The sequence below is a fragment of the Erpetoichthys calabaricus genome, chromosome 17 (genome assembly GCF_900747795.2).
Source record: "Erpetoichthys calabaricus chromosome 17, fErpCal1.3, whole genome shotgun sequence".
NCBI classification, from domain to species: domain Eukaryota; kingdom Metazoa; phylum Chordata; class Cladistia; order Polypteriformes; family Polypteridae; genus Erpetoichthys; species Erpetoichthys calabaricus.
In genome coordinates this window covers 96873858-96898093 of record NC_041410.2, presented here as the reverse complement: position 1 = coordinate 96898093, position 24236 = coordinate 96873858, and the positions used below count along the sequence as shown (strand labels likewise).

Here is a 24236-nt window from a genome sequence, read left to right as displayed (position 1 = left end):
AGAAATATCCGCCGCAGAGCCTAAGCTGTGCAGTGGGGTGTGGACACCATGGGCCTTCCTGAAGGCCAACGGTCATCTCTGTCATCTTGTCTCACGTTAAGTGGCAGATTGTTGCACTTCCAGCGTCACCAGCCCCACCGCTGCCAAGACCCACCACGTGTTTTGCCATCGTTGTCACACGTGCTTTCCATTCCAAAAACTGGATGGATGGTACAAGGACTGCAATGGCCAGAGCTGGAGCGTCATGGTGACCACGAGGCTGGTGTTCATAGTGAATGGCACTATATAAAGCAAAGCGCACGGAGTGGAGTTGAATGATCACATTGACTGATCTGTCACAAGAGTTGTACGGCCCACCTAAGGGGCAGAGAAAAGGTGGCTGGAGTGCATATGGGTGGGAGCCGTTGCAGGGGACATGGCAAGGATTCCACTGAGGTGGGCACGTTATATATAAAATTCCCACCTCTGTCCACCAAGTCCACACGTTCAAGTGCGAGTGCTGATCACGCAGACACACTTGACGTGACCAAAAGTCAAATGTGCCATCCTCGTCCTCCTCACTTGTATCACCCATCGGAGGAACATGGAGGCGATTACATTCAGCCAGTCAAGTGTTTGTGGAAAGGCGCTATATAAAATAAACAAGCTCACCCTCCAGCCCTCACGCACGCTGCCACACTTAACATTCCAGAAGTACATCTATCACAGGAAGCCCCTGTTATATAAGACAGCCTCCCCCCACAGCGGCCGCCACCCCCCTCCCGTTCCCCTGCCACTCGCCCTCATGATGTGACGAATGGCCCGTGTGACCGGAGCCGAGAGCAGTCCTGTCCCAGCCGCCCGCCTCCACCCCTTCACTTGTCCTCCAGTCTCACTCTCCTCTCCAGTTGGCCGATCACGCAGGTCTTGAACCCCGGGGCTGGCCCCTTATTTATGTCAGGTGTTAATTATTCCGTAAGCCCCCCTCTGGATCCTGCACAGATTTTGTTTTTTAATCAACGGCCGCCCCTCTCCTTCTCTAAATTCCTGTTATTAAGTGGCTGCTGCTCCGATTTAATCCACTTAAAAATTTCATTACTCTGCGTTTGATGTTTTCTGGGACAAACTTCAAGAGAGGCACAGCATGGTGGCCATGTGACTGGCACTCCTGTCTCACAGCCCACAAATGTGGCTTCGGGGTGAAGTCTGCATGTCCTCTCGTTGTCCTTTTGGTGCTTCCACCTTCAAAGACCTGAAGTGAATTGTCTGGAATGGCCCAGTGCGGGTGTGAAAGCAAACTCCATGGTGGGCTGGCATCCCCCTCTGGGGTTTACATCATGGCAGCTGCCAACAACTGATAATAAAGCTAAAGGCCCTGCCACACTGTGCCAATTTTACTAGCAAGTAGCTGTCATAGTCTTCATTTATGTCATCTTAGCGAGTCGGTGGAGGTCACAGTGCCCTCCCATGAATGGCAGTTGTGTAGTGTGACATTCGCCACCAAGAAGGGATGACTGGCACAAAACCATTCTTAGGAGAAGGAGTGAAAGCCCCTTATTAGTTTTCCTAATTTAGGGCACTGCTCTTAACTTCAGCAGGACTTAGGGGAATACGTTAGCTGTGCCAGCTCGCTAGGAGCCACCAGGAGGTGACACTCGGTCAGAGAGTGTGAAAGATGTGGGAACAACAGTGAGGTTGTATGAAGATATCGATCTGATAGGGATGGAATAAAATCCATGAGACCTCTTGGACGTTCCATCAACACTGAGAAGCCACGTGGTGCCAGCCTGAAATGAACCCCTCGGTAACGTTTTGGCTGTGGGGGACGAGGCAGCTTTACAGTAAGTGATGATCCGCGTAGGGCATCCAGACATTTCTAGAATTTTATACGTTTCCTTGTTGCTCCACATGAGGTCATGTGATAGTGTGAAGAGCGCAGTCCAAAGAGGCTGTGGATGCAAACCGTGCCGCGGTTGCCAGCAAATTACCTCGAAGAGTAGGCGGGGCTGGATGAGTGATTGACAGTGAACTGTCCACAGAGTTACGCTGAGCTTTGTGTTCCATGAGCCTCTGGGACATTCCTGTTACTCTTTACAAGCTTGGGACGGTTCAGAAGAGAAGACGGGGTGATGGCAAGAAGCACGGCGTGGAAGATGCCAGGGACCCAAGGAATAGGAAACGTCACTTCAGCCGTGACCAATTAGAGCAAATTTGTGACTGGCGGGTTGGTGATTGTTCTGAAAGTACGGCTGTGGATCAACCATCCAGTCAGCCATTTTGTGTTATCCCACCCTGTCCCGGGATTTCCATCTCGTTGCTCGTCCCTGTATGATAATTGATATTGCTGCCATCAAGTGGGAACACCAGCTTAGTGCAGTGTCTAACCTTATTATTTATATATATATATATTGTCACACACATGTGCATGGGAGCCAGCCACTGCGACCAAAAGAAGGGAATGCCCAGCCAGGGGGTGGCAGGGTGCCTTCAACCCTCTTATTTTGTCCCCGCTAACCAGACACGGGAAATCCTATCTGAATACGAAGACATCACTTCCGCCTCAGCTCTGAGGATGTCACTTCCTGTTCCGGGCCCGAGGACGACATCACTTCCTGTCCCTGCCCCGAGGACGACATCACTTCCTGTCCCTGCCCCGAGAACGACATCACTTCCTGTCCCGGCCCCGAGGAAGACATCACTTCCTCTCCTGGCCTGAGGATGACATCACTTCCTGTCCCGGCCCGAGGATGACATCACTTCCTGTCCCGGCCCGAGGATGACATCACTTCTGCAGACCTCCCCATGACACCCCACCTCCTCCGTTCTTTACTTTGATGTGCTGAATACTTTGCCTTATTTTGCAGCCAAGGTCAAGTGCACAGGTGGCTGCCCCAAACATCTGTTTTGTGTCAAGGCTCTTTATTTCACAATATATATAAATAGAAAATATATATTGAATATTATTATTATTATTATTATTATTACCCTTGGGATCACAGACTACAGAACACCATCAAGAGGTAGCAATTTATGGCAAAGTGGTGCCATGATATTGTGCCACCGTTCGTTTCCAGCCTACTCTGAGCTCTGCGGGGGACGCCTGCCTGGTAACCCGTGTCCCACTCCCAGGTCAAACAAATTGTCTTTATAGTGCGACATTTAGGACAATTCCTTGGAGGGATTCTGACCAATGGGGGTCCAGGTTAGTGCAGGTGGGCTCTGTGTGTGAGCGCCGAGGACTAATGAGTGCAGTGCACAGAATGAGGGATGCGGGCATTTTGAAGCTCACAAGCCGAAGAAGAGGAGGAGCTCGTCTCTCATGTTTTATGGGCCACAACAGAATGAATCAAAAATAAGAAGAGCTGACCTTGCGCCTGAATTCGCCGTACCTGTTAACTCTTCACGCAGCACCGGTTTCCACAAAAAGGGGGTGAGCATGTGACACTTTAGAAATAAGAAACAGCAGTCGGATGTCGTAAAACAGTCGTGTAATTTGACTTGTCCTGCCACTAGTCGTGTAATCTGACATCCTCAGGCAACAAGATCAGCAAGGCAGTCATCAAGCTTGACAACCCCTCCGATGAGAAGTCACGAGATGTGCCACCAGCCTAAGAGGAGGTCAGGCATAAGCACAGAGCGGGCGCATACAGGACATTATTTAAGTATTTATAACAGTCATTATTTGTTTTAAATTTGATCCAGAAAAACACGACGGACGAGTGAATCCTGCACTTGAGCACCCCTAGTGGAGACTAAGGGAAGTGCACTTTAGACTGACGCCAGGAGGCACGTCTTCACACAAGAAGTCAGTGGTATCTTCAACTGCTGGGTCGTGGGAGACAACTGAGCTGCTAGGCAACCAAACCGATGAGCCGTGGACCAAATGGCCGCCTGTGTTTGTCCAGCCTGTTATTTTTTAACACAATTTGAAGAGAACTAAGCTGAAGTGAGTGGCCATGGGTGTGCGAGAGTGCGTCCTGCCCAGGGTTGACTCCTGCCTGAGTTGAAATGGCCTTCTGTGTACGGAGGGGGTGGCCATGCTATAAATGTGAGGGGAAGGGCGTGGTGGCCATGTTGACGTGGCCTGGGCTCACTTGAAGCCCGGTATGAATTGATTGTCTGTATGGGCCTTTCAGCAAAAATGATCTGCTCGAGGAGGAACTACCCTGGAGTTCTGCCAGGGGGCGCCACTCTGTTGGTGAGGAGAGGAGTGGAGGGGTAGGAAGAGAGGAGGAAGAAGAAAAAGGTGTGGGTGGGCAGAGAGGAAGCCTGAGAGAAATGGGGAACTAGACATTTGTTAGAGTGTGACACAGATGGCACAACTTGAGGTGCCAAAGGCTGCCAGTACACATCCCACTTCTGCCCCCTTTTGTGATTCAGAAATAAAACGCTTAAAAAACAGCCAGCTGATTTACATCGGAGCATTTCACCCGTATGGGAGTCTAAGAGTCGCTTAAACTGTAGCCCTTAATTTACATCTCAATTCTACGCCACTCTGCAATATCCCACCGCTGCCCCCCTGGGAGACCCTGACAGTCACCAAACCCACAGCCGTCCATTCCTATCCCACGTCTTCCTCCATTTCTAACTGTAAACCTCACTTAGTCCAAGTTCAGCTGTGAAGCACAGACTGAAAACAAAGCCCAACGTCACCTAAAACCCGACCTGCCGGGTCACATCCCACCCCTGCCACCATGTGTGACTCCAGACGTCACTTACCTGCCTGTTCTTAACCCTTTACAGCATCATTTTGGGACCCCAAAAGTCTCTTAAACCAAGGCTGCCCCATTCATATCCCACATCTACACCCTCCATATGTGACTCTAAAGGTCACTTAAGCCATGACTGTCAACTCTCAAAATGTCACCCAAACTATTTGCTGTGCTAAGGTTACCAGTGATAATTGTTAAACTCATCTGTAAGGTAAGGTAAAGGCGCTATATGTCACAGTAATTGTCAGGGCTGCACATGTCAGCTCCATACCCACCTGTATGTCTGCCTGACTCCAAAATGCCATAAATAACAAACACAAATCCCACCAAATTCAGCGCTCCATTAGGACGGGTTTATACTCGACAGCTCTCTCGCAGTGCCCCTCTGTGGCTCCTCAAAGGCTTTCTATCTCATACACATAGTAAGGGGAACACAAGCGGGTAGCCTTAACCCGTCCGCCACCTGCTAGATGACCAAACATCCTCGTCTTCCTCCGTCTCTTTCCTTGTGGATTCTTCTCAGCAGTTTGCACACCTGCCACAAGTGCCAACTGACCTGTCTTGTGTCGTGAACGTCCCGCTGTGCCCCTCTCTTATCTGGTGTGCAAATCTCAATCCCTCCGCCCCAGGCCCCCACCAGTGTGAGACCACTGTGCCCACTCACCAGTGTGATGTCCAATGGTGCCCAGTTTCTTGCTGCTTTTGTGCCGGAGGCTTACTGGCTGTGTGGCTGCCTTAGCAGAGCTGAGTGACTCTGAGCCTGGCGACGCCTGCCAGGCCAGCATTTATAGGGCCAGCCAATCAGGGCTCAGTGAGAACAGATTTAGCAGCCGGCCACACCCACTACCCCACTATAGAGCCCGCCCCTCCCTGAAACTGGAATGAGCGAGCAGCAAATTAGAGGTTAGAAAGAAAAGAAAAGAAGGAGAGACACACAGACGTGCACACTCACACACACACACACACACACAGAGTCACACACAGAGTCACACAGTCACACATGCACAGTCACACCCACACACTCACACACAGAGTCACACACACGCACGCACTCACAACCACACACTCACACACACACTCACATAGAGTCACACACTCACACACACTCACACAGTCACACATGCACAGTCACACATACACACTCACAACCACACACTCACACACACTCACACAGTCACACACGCACAGTCACACATACACAGAGTCACACACACTCACAACCACACTTACGCACACTCACTTACACACACAGAGTCACACATACTCACAACCACACACACTCACATACACACTCACGTACACTCACTTACACACACAGAGTCACACACTCACACACACACTCATACAGTCACACATGCACAGTCACACATACACACACACGCACAGTCACACACACACACATACAGACACATGCACACATGCAAACACACACACACACACATACACTCACACACTCACACACACACACAGAGTCACACACTCACACACATTCACAGACACACGCACACACACTCACATACATACTCACACTCACACACACGCACAGTCACACACACACATGCACAGTCACACACACTCACAGACACACACACACTCTCACACACACAAACACACTCACAGACACACACACATACACACAGTCACACACACACACACACGCACACATGCAAACACACAGACACACACACTCACACACACACCACGTAAGTCAGGTTTTCAGACTTGTCACTTGTCAGAGCTGTCACCCGCACGTCCGTGAAATGTGGGAGGACACAGGAGGACATGGCAGTACAAGCCGACTCCATGTGCTGAGTGACCTTGGGGTCTGAACCCGGTCTGGGAGCCGTAAACTCACAACTGCAGTCATTATGAGCAATCAGTGAGTTCTTACCTTCCTGATGCTTCCTACTGGAAAATGAACAAAATGAACGAACAAAAGAATGAATTTAATAAACTGTAGCGGGCCATTTGTTCTACCAGTCTCTACAGCGACCTGTGTCCATCCCAGGAAGAGAAGTGGGGTCCTCAAGGGCGACCACTAGAGCCCCTTTCTTGCTATATAACACGTTCCAAGAGGACGGCCCTCAGATGTCCTGAAGGGTTTTGGCTCCGTCAGCACTCTTGACGTGCGGCTGCTTCATGCCAGTTTTGCCCAGTCGCTTCTCAGCTGGTTTGCATTCCATGCAGATCTGAAAACATAAACTGTCAGCTGACAAACAGGGAAGAGCAGCGAAGGTTAACTCCGCCATCACGGCTCCTCAGTCTGCTTCTCACTGATTGGCTGGGATGTCCACTTAAAACGCTGACTTCGTGATGTCACTGCCCTGTAGCCCCCAAGTGGAATTAGTGAGTGTCCCCTCAGAAACCAATCAAGGTGGCATCTATCTATCTATCTATCTATCTATCTATCTATCTATCTATCTATCTATCTATCTATCTATCTATCTATCTATCTATCTATCTACAGTATTATATAGTACCTTTTCTATTTCTCTTATATAGTGCCTTCCATTACATCTATTTTCAGTTGTCTTGTGCCTTACATATACGTGTGCCATGTTGGCCTGGTGGCACATGAATTGAAGCTGCAACTTCAGAGGAGCGAAGGTGGTAGAAGTTCATGATGCCCACCCAAATGCCCACCTGCCCGTCCTTCTGCCATGGGAGATGCCCAATGCAATCTGAAATTGGGACACTTGGGTGTAATTTTCAGGGTCCTCAGTTATTTCAGACTCTGCCCGGTGTCACTTGCTGCTGTCATTTCTTTTTGTCCTTCCTCCCCTTTCCTCAAGTCGCCCCCCAATTCTGAGCCTTGTATGGAGGCCATCGAGTCGAGTGCCTCCCTGATATCAGAGGCTCCACTGTGCCAGATGTCTTCTTCCCACCCCTCGATGCCCGTAGGCTCCAGCAGACCCTCTGCCCCCTGTGTCACTCCCTCTTGACCCGAGAGCCTTACAGCACAGCCATGAGCCCCCAGACAGACTGAACGCCATATTTTACAGACATTCAAATCATCAACAAGTTGGCACCGTATTGACCCAACAAGCACATCTTAGGATGAAATCAGTAAACTGCAGCATGACACTTAGGAGCCCCCCAAAGGCCTTACCCGCTGTGACCCCAGTGCCGCCCCAGTGTCGTCTTCTCGTCCTCCCAGACTGCAGGGCTCAAGGAGCCAAGCCGAAACCACGAGATGAGCCGTGCTGTCACAGCCCTAATTTGACATTCAGGAGACCAGAACGTCCTAAAAATAGACGCGTGGGACGGCCAGGGTGCCACCAGGGCTGGTCACTTCATTGCCAAGCTGCTGGCCGGCCACCCTGACAAAACTCGCACGTTGCAAATCTGAAAAGATTATTTGTGAAACGAGATGTGAGAGCAAACAGAAAAAGGCGCACTGAGCCAACTGCTTTGTTCGAGTCACTGGGCAAACATGGGGGGCACACAATGCAATCTCTAGGTGGGTTTGAAGCTGTGAGCACAGGTCGCGGGCAGGGTTATCTTCATGCCAGTCACGGCATGTGAGAGCACAAAAAGAAAAAGTTAATGGTGTATGGGGTTGCCGTGACAACGGTGGTGACACTGAGGTGCCAGTGTGACCCCCGTAATGCCTCAAAGTCTGCCAATACACATGAATGCACACAGGTGGAAACACGAGAGGTGTGCGACATATAAAGTGTGCCCCCTAGTGCCCGCTGTGTTTATATGCAGGCCCACTGAGCTGAATAATACAAAAGTGTGCCACCCAGTGGCCATGGTGTTTATTACTCTGTAGGCTCAGTCCATCCATCCATCCTTAAATCTCAGAGTCACTTCAAGGGCCAACTGTCACATTCTGGAGACATGACATTCATTTGATGGTGACAGCAAAGCATCATGGGATGCTGTCCACTATGAGAAACATTGGGTAACAAAAAGTGTGCCCCCTAGTGGCCATAGCATTCACCAGTAAATGACAGAGATGGCCCTGAGAAATGACCTTCTTCTGCCAGTCCTTAGAAGCTTTTGAAATATGAACACTGTGACACTGACGTTGCTTGGAGTGACACGCAGTATTAAAGGAGCTATATAAAAATCATCAGGATCAGTCCTCACCACTAACTCCTAGCATGCACTTTGGGTGACGGTGCTGTCATTGTAAAGATGTGAAAACATCAATTATAGCGCCTTTTACATTTACTTTATGACGCAGGGTGTTCTCTAAATGCTGCACACATGACATCTCCTACTATGACAGAGAATGGTGTAACTTAAATGGTGCCCCCAGTTCCATCCCCACCCAGTGACACTGTCAATGAGTCGCATCATCTGCTGGTGTCTTTAAAGTTAGAAATGACAGACGGTGTGGGGCCGCTGTGTCTGTGAATAACCCAAAGATGGAAGTCAGCGGAGCTCACATTGCAGACATCAGGAATGGCAAAGGAAGGCCAACATTAAGGTCGCCCTCTTGTGGTTGCGGTGCTGCTCTGCAGCTTCACTCCTCACCAGTAACTCCATGGACGGCTGATGTCACCTCCCCTGCCAAGGCTCACGCTGCCCCCTGGTGGCTGCTCTTTTCCTTTGAAGATTATTGACGCCATTCGCACAGGCTTCCAGGGTCAGCATCGTCACATGTATGGAGTTCAGCGAAATTCTCACTTGCATGTGCTGATCAACACACAACACGCTGCCAGTCTCCAGCACTTCCATTAGAAAACAGAACATAACTCACTGCTTAAGGTAAAGTGCCCCCCCCCCCCCCCACCCCAGTTGCATTATACTGTAATTAACTGCTGCGTCAGTAAATCAGGGTATAAAGTGCAGCCCCCTAGAGTCTACTGTGTTACTGTGCAGGTTAAATCTGCCATCAGTAACTCACTTCATAAAGTATCGCCCTCTAGTGGCCACTGTGCTGCATTGCAGGTTAATTGCTTAATCAGTAAGTCAATGTATAAAGTTTGGGCTGCTGGTCACTGTTGTATTACAATGAAGGACAATTCCCATATCAATAACTCACTGAATAAAATGTGTGCCCCCCCTCCCCCCCAGTGGCTATTGTATTAATATACCATTTAATTACTCCATTAATAACATACCATGTAATGCATGGCCCCCTAGTGGCTACTGTGTTACTGTGCAGGTTAAATCCGCCATCAGTAACTCACTTCATAAAGTATCGCCCTCTAGTGGCTACTGTCTTGCACTTGCTTTTTAATTTACTCCATTAATAACATACCATGTAAAGCGTGGCCCCATAGGGATTTTTCTGTTACTAAGCAGGTTAATTCCACATTAGTAATAATTTTCAACTAAGCTGTTATTGAGTTACTGTGCAGTTTAATTATAGCATTGGTAACTCACTACTTAAAGCGTACTCCCCCTAGTGGTGACTGTGTTGCACTGCAGGGAACTTCCTTCCACTTAGTGATGATTGTATTGCACTGAAGAGTAAATCCCATATCAGTAACTCACTGTATGATGTGTGGCCCCCCAGTGGCGATTATATTAATCAGCAGGTATGACATGCTACGTTATGTATAAAGTGTATTTCCTAAATTGCTACTGTGTGACTGTGCAGTTAAATTCCCCAATTAGTAATTCACGGCTCAAAGCGTCGCCCTCTAGTGGCTACTGTGCTGCACAGCAAGCTAACTGCATGATCAGTAACAGTAACTATTGTATTATGCTAAAAGGTAATTCTCATATCTATAACTGACAGTATAAAATGTGCCAACAGTATAAAATGTGCCAACCAGTGGCTATTGTGTTAATATGCCATTTAATTACTCCATTAATAACATACCACGTAAAGCATGGCCCCCTAGTGGCCGTTGTGTTAATGTCCAGTTTCACTTCTTAACGCGTGTTCCCCCTAGTAGCTACTGTGCTGCACTGCAGGTTAATTGCTTCGTCAGTAACTCAGTGTATAAAGTTTAGGCTGCCAGTCACTATTGCATTACACTGAAGGGCAATTCCCATATCAGTAACTCACTGTGTAAAATGTGGTTGTTGTGTTACCATGCCATTTAATTACCCCATCATTAACACACCACGTAAAGCGTGGCCCCCTAGTGACTGCTATGTTACTGTGCAGTTTAATTACACCTTTAGTAACTCACTACTTAGCGCATACGGCCCCTAGTGGTGATTGCATTGCACTGCAGGGTAATTTTTTCACCAGTAACTCACTATTAAAAGTTTGGGTTGCCAGTCGCTGTTGAATTACACTGAAGGACAATTCCCATATCTATAACTGACAGTATAAAATGTGCCCCTCAGTGGCTATTGTGTTACCAGGCCATTTAATTACTCCATTAATAACACACCATGTAAAGCATGGCCTCCTAGCGGCTACTGTGTTACTGTGCAGTTTAATTACGCCTTTAGTAACTCACTACTTAGCGTATACTGCCCCTAGTGGTGACTGTGTTGCACTGCAGGGTAATTCTCCCCCTTAGTGACCATTGTATTGAACTAAAGAGTAATTTCCATATCAGTAACTCACTGTGCGATGTGTGGCCCCCTAATGGCGATTATATTAATCAGCAGGTATGACATGCCACATATGCATGAAGTGTATTTCCTAAATTGATATTGTGTTACTGTGCAGTTAAATTCCACCCTTCCAGTTCCTTCATCAGTAGGTCAATGTATAAAGCGTCGCCCCCTAGTGGCTACTGTGTTCATTTCCTCCCTCACTAAGTCAGTATATAAGGTGTGCCCCCTAGTGGCTCCTGGGTGACTGTGCAGTTAAACTCCACCATCAGTCACTCACTGTGCACCAGGTGGCCCTCTAGTGGCCGTTCTGCTTCTCTGCAGGTTCTTTCTCTGCGTGTAAACCTCGATGTATTTGCTCACGTGAGCCGCTTGTTCTGCCCGTGGCCACATTGAATGGTGTTCAGTATGACAAGAGATTATTAAATCCCAACCATCGTGACTCATTGTGTCACCCCAGCGAGTCCCTTCATGTGCCAGTGCCATCACTGACAATACGGTGTACTGAAATTAATAAGCTGCCATTCATCTGCAGCACGTCAATGGACCCAGCAGGGTGAGCGGATGGCACTGGCCGACTGCTTTACGCAATTAAGTGAACACCAATTGTGAAATCGGCCGCCCAGTACCTGAACGCCAGGTGCTATCACATGCTGGAATGCGAATTCACGTTGAAGTCAGGAAGCCTTTCATGCGTTATCTCTCTCTGAATAACATTATCAGTAGCACGTCAGCCTGCCGTCCTTATCAGTGTCCTTCAGCAAGACCTCCAAAGTGACCCTCGGGTTGGACTGAAGACAAGACAAAGGACATCGGCCACGGGTTCAAATCCTTTATTCACGTTTAGACCGCTGGGCACTTGGCGTCGGGCTGACCGTCTATCCCAGCGGCTCTCTTAGAAACACATTCAGCGCACAATGGAGGGGGCAAGTCCACCACATCTCAACTGTGATCCTTGGAGTCCTCACTGTGCCCTTCACACCCCTCTTCTCATCTCACATCCCAGTCAGACGACTCCACATGTCCACCACGGGCTCCATGGGGAGGAATCCTCAACGGAAAGAAAACACCCTGAGCCGCTCTCCTGCACCCTGGGCATTTGAAATGCGAGCAGGTGGGCGGCGCTTGTGGCCGTAAATGACACGGCTGGTGTCACAAAGGCACCTCCAAAGTGGACAAAGCAGGCTTGACAACGCATGGAGGGGACACTTCAGGAACGTCTCCCCGGCTGATCATTTTGAGGTCAAACTCACGATGAAGTCGCCAGCACCGAAGTTTGGCCCAATGTCTCACTTAGAAAGCTGCCAGGGGACACAAATTGTGTCTGCGTTAGTGAAAGAGACGCCATCTCAAAAGCAGCCTGATCTGGATTAGGGGCGCAGCGGGGGGTGCAAGAGAGAGAGACCAATAAAAAGGTCTGGTAGAGCAACAGATGTGAAAGGCAGATGGGTGACCAAGAGGCAGCCTCAAGGCTCTGGTCGGGCGAGCAACACCACCTCTAGTTAATGCAACATCCCGGGAGACGAGCGATGGAACCTCCTGGTCCACATCATCAAAACCCACCCCAGTAACACAAAAAAAAAAAAAAAACACCCGGGACTGGAAAGAGAGAGTCAGACGGGAGACTCTGAGCCCCCAAGTCGGACCACTCAGGAGTGTACCTTTGTTTTGCTGTTTTCAGCAGCCTTGTGTGATGAATTCTTTAGCATCTTCTTCCATCAACTAAACTACAATTAAACAGGGGGGTCCACTGAATCCTCAAAGTTCTCTGTGGGTCCACGTCACAGCAGAGAGCCACGAAAGGGGCAATGAATGAATGTGAAATGAACGATGGTAGTGACGACATGTGAGATACTGAAGATAAATAGGAATGGCACTCTAAGAGAGACAGAGAGGTATGAAAGGCACTATATGATAGATAGATGAAAGGCACTATATAATAGATAGATAGATAGGCACTATATAATAGATAGATAGATAGATAGATAGATATGAAAGGCACTATATAATAGATAGATAGATAGATGAAAGGCGCTTTATAATAGATAGATAGATAGATAGAAAGGCACTATATAATAGATAGATAGATAGAACTTGGTATAGTAAAAGGATAATGTAGATAGTGTTTGGCGTAGTAGGCAGGATTAGATAGATAGATAGATATGAAAGGCACTATATAATAGATAGATAGATAGATGAAAGGCGCTATATAATAGATAGATAGATAGATAGATAGATAGATAGATAGATAGATAGATAGATAGATAGATAGATGAAAGGCGCTATTTAATACCCAGAGATACAATTTGCTGTATTACTGAACCCCAAAGTGAGATCCCGTGTCCCTTGCTGTTAACGTGTTGGTCTTCTCTGCCCATCCTCACTGAAGTGACAATACACGACTAAGCTGAGCTGATGTCACCAGGCCACCACACTTTCCTCCACTTATGGACTCCGTCGTGTTCATGGAGGTAGGGTGGTGAGTCAGTTTGATTTCATCTTCAGCCTCTCTATTCCTTTACATTTTACTTGTGACGTGTCTGCTTTTATTTTTTTATTATTATTATTATTATGAATTCCTGGCAGTGATGTCCCCACCTGTCACTCTTCTGAATCTGTAAACCTATCATTGTCCCGTCCGCCTCTCTTCCACATAATGACAGACTCCATTGAAATGTTTGGCTTCGCCAGGACTTTGTGTTAACTCGTATTTTCGGTTTCATGGTCATCAAGTGTAAAGACATTTTTGGAGGCCATAAAGAGGCGGGTTGATGTCTGCAGCCATTGTGTCACAGCCAGTGCCGCCTGGTCTGCTCTTATATGGCGCACCTCACAGGCGACCTGTAAATCAGGAGGACACTCAGGACTAAGCCTTGGCCTCCAGTCCGAATATCTGGGAAGGCCTTTCTATGAACGAGCACCGTAAGCAGCATGAAGCCTTCTCTGAATTCCCGCATTTTCATTTACTTCAACCTTAGGATCCTTTGGTGTTTGTTTTTTTGTTTTAACTTTCCAAACCTCCCTGAACGGTGTGGAGAAGGGAAAAGCAAACAATTAAGGAGAAAGCTGGACACACCAAGGGAGAGCGCGACCGAGGGCAGCACGTGGAGGACGTGGCCAGCAGCCCAGAGACACCAAGTGCCGCTCCGCCTGCCAAGTTAAACAAAGTGAAAGGAAACAAAAGCGAAGGCAGCTTGAGATGACTGAAATTCCTGAAGCCCAATAAAATAATGGAGACTTTGTGCTATGAGTTGTGTGGTAAACAGAACTCGGTGTGTCCAAAACAGCAGGCTGGCTGCTCCTGCCACAAAGCTCCATCTCTTACTTGTTTAACAGTTATTAAGGTTTGATGGCATCTGGCTTGTCACTGTCCATTTGAGACCTGAGTGACCTGACCTGAGCCCTCGAACCTGAGGCCTACCTGAAGTCTGCAGCATCCGAGAAGCTAAGAGATTCTGAGCAACGCAACGCGGTGTTAGTGCATCAGAGGACTGATTGGCGTCCCACCCAGGAGGGAAGTGGAATCCTTACCCGGCCATAACGAAAAGATGGAATAAGTGGGTGCAATACCCGGCCGGGACACTTTACTATTCCTGCCCTGATCTGGATGCCCAAAAACTGCAGAAACTGACAGGGTTGCAGTTCATCCCCCACCATTCTAGGTGGCAGTATCCCTCTTATGGAGTCCTAGGCTGGACACCCGCAGGGCTGCATGGGAATTGGAGTCTGGAAGTGTAGCCCAGCAGGGGTCCCTGCAGGACAATAGAGGGAGCTGCCAGGGATGGGGAGGGGGACCTCCCTGCCTTAGATATAACCTGAAAATACTTCCAAGGGGCCACATATACGTCAGCAGAAGTGATCTTTAAAAGGAGCCTACTGCCATAGCTCGGGGAGTCAGAGTCGGGTGGCAGTGGGCAAAACTCAGAGGAGAAGGAGAGGGGAGAGGAATTGTGAAGTGTCGAATATTTGTTGTATACTTCTGTCTTCTTATTGGGGAAGGAGTGAGATAAAGTGCCTGAAAGGAGAATTAAAAAATCGATTATTTTATTCTATTAATGCGTTTTATATTACTGGTACCGTGGTTTTCGGACTCTCTGGCGCCCTCGTGTGGTCACAGTGGGATATCTACAGCACCTGTCTACCAGCTAACTAAACACTAAGGTCTGTGGGTGTGTCTGCCTCCTCGGAGCAATCTGATTGGTCAGTTGGGTGTCAAGGAAGACACACAAAGAGCAGTAAAGGAGTAGGAGGCACGCTGAGAGTCGCCTTCAAAGGCAAGAAGTGTTGAAGCGGACAGAAGGCCAGCAACGGGCTTCAAAATGACCAAGTCTGAGACGAGAGAGGACACGGCGCTCAAGAGAGGGTACAGAGGAAAGGCACTGGAAGGTACCAGGGCAAGAGATATCAAATCTTTACCAATTTATTCTTCTGCCTGTCCTCGAAACGTAAGGCAGCTCACGTTAAATATTCCCGTTCCCGGTGGTAGCAGCTCAGCTTCGCCTCATCAGACGGAAACGGCAAACATCCCAAGCGAGTACGGTGGAGAGGTTTCGTATAATGAGGAACGTCCAACCGCTTATGAGTACAGTAAGTCAGATGCTGACAAGTTCAGGGGCGGCGACCTTTTGGGTACGGCGAAGAACTTCAACTTTATTTATTTCAGCTGCTATTTTAATGCTGGATACGTCTCTTTCAATACAATCTGAAGACATGGAAAAGGCAAGCAGGGGGGCCGAATGAGCAACGGTAAAAAAAATAAAGCGGGGCCATTACAAACAGAACTAAAACGTGTCATGCCACCCTGAGAATGCTGGCGGAATTCGTCCCTGTCACGCCCTAAGGAGGTGAGTCACATCACCCTTTGTGGATGTTAAGGAAGTCGGCTCAGTTACCAGCACTCCATTGATGAATCATTCTGAGCGTAGAATGCCGGTGACTTCAAGCAGGAGATACTTTGGGAGGAACAAACGTCCATCTGTGGACTCAACAAGCTGAGTTTGAGATCGGACTCCAGACCCTCACACCCACCCTGAACCTGAACCCTAACCCCAACCCGACGATCGACTAAACGTAAAGTACAAATTATAAAGGAACGATGGAGACCCACAAAGGCATTCGACCTCCCCGTGGTGTGGGATGGATATGTGGCTCCAGATAACGAAAAGAAAGGAAAAAATCCTGTTTGATATAATGGGAGGACTTAAGGCAAAGGCCAATAATGGAAGGAGAAACTGAAGGCAAATGGCGAAATTTAAGAAGGTGAGTGCAGGGGGTGAAGTAGTCAGACCCTCGCTAGGGCATATGGAGGAGCTCCTGTGAAACAAGCCTAGAGTTTTAAAATAGTAAGAAGAAGTCAAACAACTATAAGAAAAATGAGAGCATAATGACAAGGGCCATAAAAATATCACGGAAGGACAGAGTATAAAAAAAGACAAACGAGTGTCGGCCCTAAAAGTCCCTAAGAGCGAGGCAGGAAAGCTGGCTGGCAGAGCACGCATACACCATGCCAAGTGCTGATATTTGGGCGAGAGGGGGTAAGACGTGTAAGTCCTGAAATCTCTAGATGACTGGGGTTCAAAGGTCCCTTGCTTTAAATTTTATACATGAACAGTGTGGATTATTTGTTTTCTACGCGTCTTGTTCCTTGTGTGTTGTATGTGCGCCAAACCTCAAGCCAGAGGCGGAGTCACCTGCCCCATCACCATAAGGGTCCGCCCTCAGCTGTGTAAAGGCTGAAGAAAGCCCAGAGTCCCTTGCGGTTCATTGAATGCGCCAGGTTGTTGGTGAGATCTCCTGTGTGTTTTGTGACCTTTTGCTCCACATTTGGATATCAGATTGGGATTTCGTTCATTTTTGGGAGGCTTTGCCTGTTGTGCCTTTGTGTTCCTCGGAGTGGTGGACTGCGCGAATGTCCTGAGGAGCCATGCCGGAGTGTTTACTTACTGATTATTTATCGGAGCACCCGAGGAGATGGATTTGTTTTTAAGGCACCTTTGTTTTTAGGAAGATTTCATTATTAGGTCGTTTATTGGAATGCACTGATTGAACATTTTCATTCTGTGTTAATTATGACAACTCAGATATTCTTCTGAAGTAACAGTCCTGTCCCGGTCCATCTCGGCTGTGCCTACTGATCTGCCAGAAGTGACATTTGTGCCCAGGACTGCGAGCATCAGACATCATGAGCACTCCAAGCCCACCCTCGGGGAAAGGCACTATACATAAAATAAAAAACCTACTTGTCCAGTTCAAAAGTGAGGCTAGGCACCAGCACTGGATGGGAGGCAGACCACTGCAGGGCCAATGACACCCACCCAGACTCATTCACACGGGGCCAGTTTAGTGTCACCCGTTCACCTTTGGGGTCGTAAGAGGACACATAAAGAGGGGGTCTGCCCTGGGTGCTGTATAACATTGGGGCTTTAAATTTACCTGTGCATGCCCACCGCTCCCCAGGACCACCAACTGTGCACCTGGGGGGCAGACGGTGAGTGGCCTGCAATGGCGAGGTGAACAACACCGAGGTCATGGGAGGTTCACACTCTCCATCCACATAGCCAGCCACCAGTTCCAGTCCTTCTCTTCGGACCACCAATAATGAACCCCCATGGCCAGTGCACGCAAATTAAAAAAGGGGGGGGGGTTTAAAAAAAAACAACACTTTTTCCTGCGGCTCATTTTCAGTCAAAGGTATACAACAATGGAATTATTTACACGTGACCTGTGAATCGCACTCCAGGAAGTGTCCCAAAATATCCTTTATAAATTAACAGTGCAAAAGTCACAAAAAAAAACCCTCGGCCCGCTTCTGTGCCCGAATATGAACGGCGCCGTGACCTTCCCAAAACGCGTGTGGAGGATTAAAATAAAAAATGAAGAAGAAGAAGACTACAAATCATTCAAATCGAGAGGGGCGCTTGAACACCAAGATCCGCAAACTCGGCCGCACACAGGTGGGCTCGTCAACCTCGGTCTGCTCTCCGCTGCTGCCGGGGTCTCACATGACGGAGCAGCACTGACACGTCTTCTGCTTTGGTCTCACCGGGCTCAGGCCCTCCACGTCCCTGGAGGAAGCGGGGGGCTCAGAAGCCTTCATGCTTACGGAGGGATGTTCTTCTCCGAAGCTGCTGGAAGGGGGCGACGCCGAGCTCTGCAGGAGAACAGTGGAGGCCTCCTGGTAGGACGGTGTAGACGGAGCCTTCACCGGGATGTGGGGGTCTGCTTCGTTCGACAGCAGGGGCCGCAGCTCCGATCTCTCGACTTGTTCCCTCAGTGGTGCTGCCACATCCGCCTCCGTCATGTCATTTGCTGGAATGTCTGATTCGTTGGCTACTGGCAAGGATGTCCCCGGACTGGGCCAGTCAGGCAGACCGTCCCGATCTACAGCGGATGGATCCATGCTCTTGGGAATTTCCCCGTGGTAGTCTGGTTGCAGGTCCCCCGACAATTCCTCGGAGCTTATCTCCATATTGGAAGCGGCTTGCTGTGCACATTCAGCCTTCTGATCGACGGGCTCCAGGATTTCGACGGTAGACCCCAGTGGACGTTCCTCTCCATCTTCCGTTATGACCACTCGTTCGGCTCTCATCATGGCTCCTGCCTGCTCTTCCGATTCCTCCTCTGCACATCCCACAGAACTCAACTCGCCGTTGGTCCCTTCCGACTGATCCTCGGTATGACTCTCTTGCTTTTCCCCTTCAGCTTGCCTCTCCTGCTCGCCAACATCCACTGGTGCGGCAGCAACGTCACCTTCAGGGTCTTCGGCATCACTGGGGGAGCCATTCGCCACTAGCCTGTGGTCTTCTTCTTCACACTCTTGGGCGGTGTGGACGAGGATGCCTTCAGATATGTGAGCCTCGGGTCCATTCTGGGGATCCTCTCTCAGCCCGTTTTCTGCAACCTCAACCCTCATAGCGAAGACACATTCTTCTACTGGGACGCCATTGCTGCTGATGTTCTCCTGAAGCTTGGCCTGCAGGTTTGGGGTTTCATTGCAAGGAAGCTCTAACTTGAAATCTTCAGCGTCCACCGACTCACGAGGCAGCGGCTCCACTTTCTCAAGGACGGTCTCGATGGCCGGACCCTCTTCTCCGTGGGCTTCATCTGCTTTCCCTTCGGCATCATGGGAAACAAGCGGCAAGGCAGAAATAACGGAGGTGCTGATAGTTTGGAGGCTCTTCTCAATGGCGCCCTCTGTGACAACACATTCTGAAATGAGAAGAAACAGAAACCCAGTGAGGAATCTGCAGCATGGAGATTCATCGTGTTATGAAACCCAACAGCAACCCCCCCAGTGCCCACTCATGACGGCAAGAATTTAGGGAAACACCTGGAGGAGGGACAATTACAGGGGGAACTTAAGGGTAACAAAGGTAAATACACCGGACTTGGCCACCCACCTTCACCACTTTCTCAGTACCATCAAGTCATACCCTCCATCTTTGTCTTTCTCTATTCCCCAGGGTGTCTCCGTCTCTTCAAAGATAACTTTAGACCAGAACTCCTTAAAGCTTCTCTTCTAAAGACCCAACTAAGAAAACTGGGATGAAGAGGATGGCCACCATAATGACAGCAGAGCCACACTTAGACAAATGGAACTCAGCATTTTGGCAAAGATGGCATGAATGGTCACGTAACTTGTGACAACCCATACGTCTGTCTGGTACGCTTTGTGGTCACATTGCAGGTCACTCACCGGCTACAGTGCAGGATTCTTCAAGGCTAAACTTCTGACCAATCAGGATGGAGTAGAGGAGGGACTTTCAGGTTAACACAGGAATTCTTTTTATTTATTTATTTATTTATTTTCACCCCAAGCTGGCGGCAGCGAGACTGTAGTGTCTCCACAGCCCATAGGCCACTGTGGGTGCCGCTAGTTTTTGAATTTCACTCATTGTGTGTTCTCTGCCATGGCGGTGGCCTTGGCATCATGGAGGTAAAGTCACTGGCTTTTCCAAGTCCTCCACAATCCACTCTTTTGGTGCACATCTTAGGAGCCGATTAGCTGACGCACCCTCCTTTACTTTTGGGTCTTATCGTGCGCCCACTTATTTTGGTGGACTGTTGAGTTGTTAAAAGCGCCAACCCGGCCGGCACCCCAGCATTTCTGTGTTCTTCCCTTGCCCTCCTTGCTGGGCTCTGCCCCTGCCCTGAGCTGCCCGCGCCTGCCTGCCTGCCTGCACTGCCCACCATCGCTCATGACAATGGTCTCCCAATAATTGTAATGTTTTAAGCCCGTGTGGCACTACTCACCATAAAGCCCAACGACACGACAGATGTTTGTTTTCCCTACCTGGACTGTCGACCTTCTGTCCATTTTGCAAAGCTTCTGGAATCATCTGTGCAGCACTCTGTGAACTGGTGGCAGCAGTCAGATCTTCAGTCAGAGAGGACGTGTTTGTTTGCAGCAGCACAATTTCTGAAAGGCAAGTAGAAGACACGCGACATAACATTCAGAACCCGGCTTAATGTAGAGTAACGGGCAGCATTGGGCACAAGGCCCAGACCCAGAGCAAGACAGGCCATCGCATGGCACACGGTGCCAATTAATGTAACCTGTACACCCACAATGCATTTCTCACTTAACCTACGTGTGTATGAAAAGCGAATGGCTAATGAGGGTTGTGACTGACGGTCGGGACGCCCTGAGGATGGAAGGATGGGGGGGGGGGGGGGGGCAGCTACTTTTGAACACTGCCTCCCCCAAAACGCTAGATGGCAGCTCCCCTTGGAGTGTAGCGGTGCCCCGGATTCCCGCAGGGCTTCCTGTGACTTGGAGTTGGGTTTCTCAGCCCTGTTGGGTGCCGTGGGTGCCACCGGGGGGGTGGCGGCCCCCCTAACGTTTTTTTTCGAAACCCTAATAAAATGTATTCCTATATTTTTTGCTGCCGATACACCGCTACAAGTTTAAAATTTTCCTATGAATAGCGAAATTACACCACTTATGGCAACATTCGTGCCCCCTTTTTTGTTACTTTTGTTACCCTAGGGGGGCGTGCCCCACAGTTTGAGAACCGCTGCCCCACAGCCCAGAAGTATGAGGAAGTCACGAGGACGGAAGCCTTGAAGTACTCCCGGGTTGAAGACAAAGCCAGTTGTCCATCTGACCCAGAAGTGCTAGCAAGTCACGTGGTCAGAAGGACAGAAGCACTTCCGGGTCAAGGACTATTTACAGGACTGCTGGATAACCCAACAAGTGAGCCGGAGTTAGGTGGGGGTGTGTGGCAGAGCCTACTGGGAGGTGTGGAGGAGAACAGATTTGTGTATGATTATTGTGGACATGGCGATTAAGGCACTGTCGCTAAGAAGAAAAAGTATTAAAGTACTGCTTGGTGTCCAGAGTGTCTGTCTGTTGGGGTTCACGGGCTACAGTGACCCTTAGCGTTAACAGGGTCCCAAGACGAGCATGAGCCTGAGAACTTAACTTGATGGTCCGTGTCCAGCCTTGTGAGTGGTCAGTCCTTGTGTTAAGGGTCTTGAACCGTGGGCATCTCTGTATGTAAGGACGGTGAAGCCCGAGTGCCTCTCCGGTGTCGCTCACACATTCAGTGTTAAACTCAAATAGCACTGCTGCCCTCTAGTGGGCAAAATAACATCATAGTCATTTCTATGCGCTTGGCCACTCACGCTGTGCTAACTCATTAATATTCATGAGTGGGGGGTGTGTGTAAGCAAAAAAAAAAAAAATGTAAAGGCGGGTTTAGGACAAACAGAAACCGCCCCCCTAATTTACCGTGATGACAATGTGAACTGGCCCATCAGACGCTGACACAGACGCTTGTCGTGATCCTCGGAGCTCCAGTCCCCCAAGGCGCAGAGCTCAGCCCTCACAATGCAGCTGTGGGAGACCCTCTGGAGTTATGGGGCGGAGGAGGGCGGTCCCTTGCAGTGATTGGTAGGTGGCCCTGTTCCTTGGGGGGGGGGGGCACCACTCACAAATCACATGGAACATCGTCGAGGCGATGAAACACAGACAGTGGCAAATAAGCACAAATAACATTAAGACATACGAGAGGCATAAATCAAGAGTTTGAAGCCTGGCGGAGAGGTGACAGCAGTGGGACTGAGCCACCGTGACCGGCCTGCTGCATTCAGCCGCGTGGAGCTTCACATGACCAACAAAAACACGACTGTGGAAGGACGGGAAAGACGGCAGCCCCCTAATCTCTAATCTCTCCAGGCCCTGCACTTGGTGGCCCACAGCAGCACAATGGCTGGCGTCTCAAACAAAAAATCAAAGAAGCAAAGCACGACAAGAAACACGCGTCCACCGTGTGACATCGGGCTGTGTGCATTGGTGACAACTTCAAAACATGTCACACGCAGGACGGGCGTGGACACCAGAGAGGCCTTTCTTACTCTCTTTTGTATTTTCTTGTTTCTGTTGCACGTAATTACGTTGTCATCGAAACAATAAATGTAACATTTTTGGCTCCTTTTTCTGGGGGTAAACACAACGGCGAGGAAACCCCTCGAGGAAAAGCCCCTGGGCCCCCCCCCCGAGGATTAGTTGTCTCACACATACAGAGACTTACAAAGTCAGCTGACACGGCCACTCCGAGACCACCCTTTGCCACCCCCTTGTGTTTCACCCCAGCACCACAGTAGGGTATCCAGACTGGCATCCCAGCTCTTTCTCCATACATAATGATAAAAAAAAAAAAAAACAGCGCCAATGGAAAGCTACGGCGACGGCTAGCGAGCCTTTCTTACCTTCATTCACTTTCGGGATGAAACTCTGAAATGAAAGAAAAGAAGAAAAAAAACGCAACATTAGTGAAGGACTGAAGAGAGAACACAAACACAAAAAAAAATAATAAAATTAAAATGACAAACTCTTGGGCAGCAAAAACACGCAAACCGTTTCAAAGAAAAATGTTCTGAAGATGAAGCTTGACTTTGTGCTCTCGCCTGCCTCAGATGTGTTACTTGATCCTGATGTGCTTCAGTTTATTTCCTTTCTTAATGCTGGTTTTCAATTTTGTGCCCACTGCCACCATTAGAAGCTGATGTGCCAGCTGACAATGGTGGAGATTAAAGTCATAATAAAGTCCCCGTCCTGGCCACCTTCCTGCTCCTGGGTTTTTGTTCAGTGGAGTCTGTGCTGGCCGTCCAATCACATGAGTGAATGTTTACCCCCCACCCCCCCACCCCCCCCCCCCCCCACTTCCCCGATGAGCTCCACAATCCTTCATCCAAGATGACTTCTCCATATGCAGGAGAGCAGCCTGGCAGCTGGCACCAAGTGCCACATCCAACTCTATCTAATGCTGACTGTGTGCAGCTCAGAGCGCAGTTCTACTTCCTTAGTCTGAACACTAGAGGTCACTGCTGTGCTGTTATGGCTGTGCATTAGCAGTAAGACCTGCCACTCTCAGACCAGCCTGGTACAATTCACAGTCATGGGGCACTAGAGCCGATCCTGGTAGCTCTGGCTGCAAGATGGGCAACAGCTCTGCATCCAAGGAAAGGATAAAAAACCTGCAGGAAGCGTATGAAGACTCCACATGGGCAATGACTTGGAACCATTAGGAATTAGTGCTGAGCACCATGCCACTGTGCCACCCTTAAGGAATAGAATGTACTGTAATAAAACAGTTTTACCATATCACTCAATGATGGAAGACTGGCCATCAGCTAATTACATTATGAAAATTTACTTCATTAGCAGCACTAAGTGAGCCCCCAAAGTCATCAAGGTTGAACTTACATTTCCCACCGCATCCTGCTTCAGATGATGGACCTTCTGCTCTGCCACGGCATCTGCATCTGTCTGGAGCCTGTGATGTAGCAGAAGGCAGGATTTAATAAAAGGCAGTTGGCACAGAAACTGCCCAAATCCAGGTGTGCCAAGCTTAGAGAGATCTACCCAGGGAGGTGTGAAGCTAGAACTGCTGCCAGAGGGGCTTCTATAAGGTACTGAATGAAGGGTCTGAATACTTCAAGGATCTTTGACAAGCTTTCTGACAACAGGTTTTCACTTTGTCATTATGGGCTATGGAGTGGAGATTGATGGGCAAAAATGGGAATTTATTTATTTAAAATTAAATCTACAAGACAATAAAATGTGCA

General features: G+C 49.0%; 2 protein-coding genes across 3 annotated transcripts in view; both read right to left on the bottom strand.

Annotated features, from left to right (window-relative positions):
• The window catches only part of misp3 (MISP family member 3), a 31864-nt gene extending 23957 nt beyond the window's left edge, over positions 1 to 7907 (bottom strand). The window contains exon 1 of one of the 2 annotated variants that reach the window (XM_028823109.2): positions 7801 to 7907. The gene's annotated coding sequence lies outside the window, so the exon portion shown is untranslated. Of the gene's footprint in view, positions 1 to 5355; positions 5485 to 7800 lie in introns of those variants that run through there. The other variant, XM_051920398.1, reaches the window with a different exon arrangement.
• A 9266-nt stretch (positions 7908 to 17173) lies between these two features.
• The window catches only part of palm3 (paralemmin 3), a 65403-nt gene continuing 58340 nt past the window's right edge, over positions 17174 to 24236 (bottom strand). The window contains exons 5-8 of the mRNA XM_028822628.2: positions 23875 to 23944; positions 22878 to 22902; positions 20458 to 20583; positions 17174 to 19373 (exon numbers count right to left, since the gene is read on the bottom strand). Coding sequence (XP_028678461.2) covers positions 18163 to 19373; positions 20458 to 20583; positions 22878 to 22902; positions 23875 to 23944 — 1432 coding nt within the window. The 3' untranslated portion in view covers positions 17174 to 18162. The remainder of the gene's footprint in view (positions 19374 to 20457; positions 20584 to 22877; positions 22903 to 23874; positions 23945 to 24236) is intronic.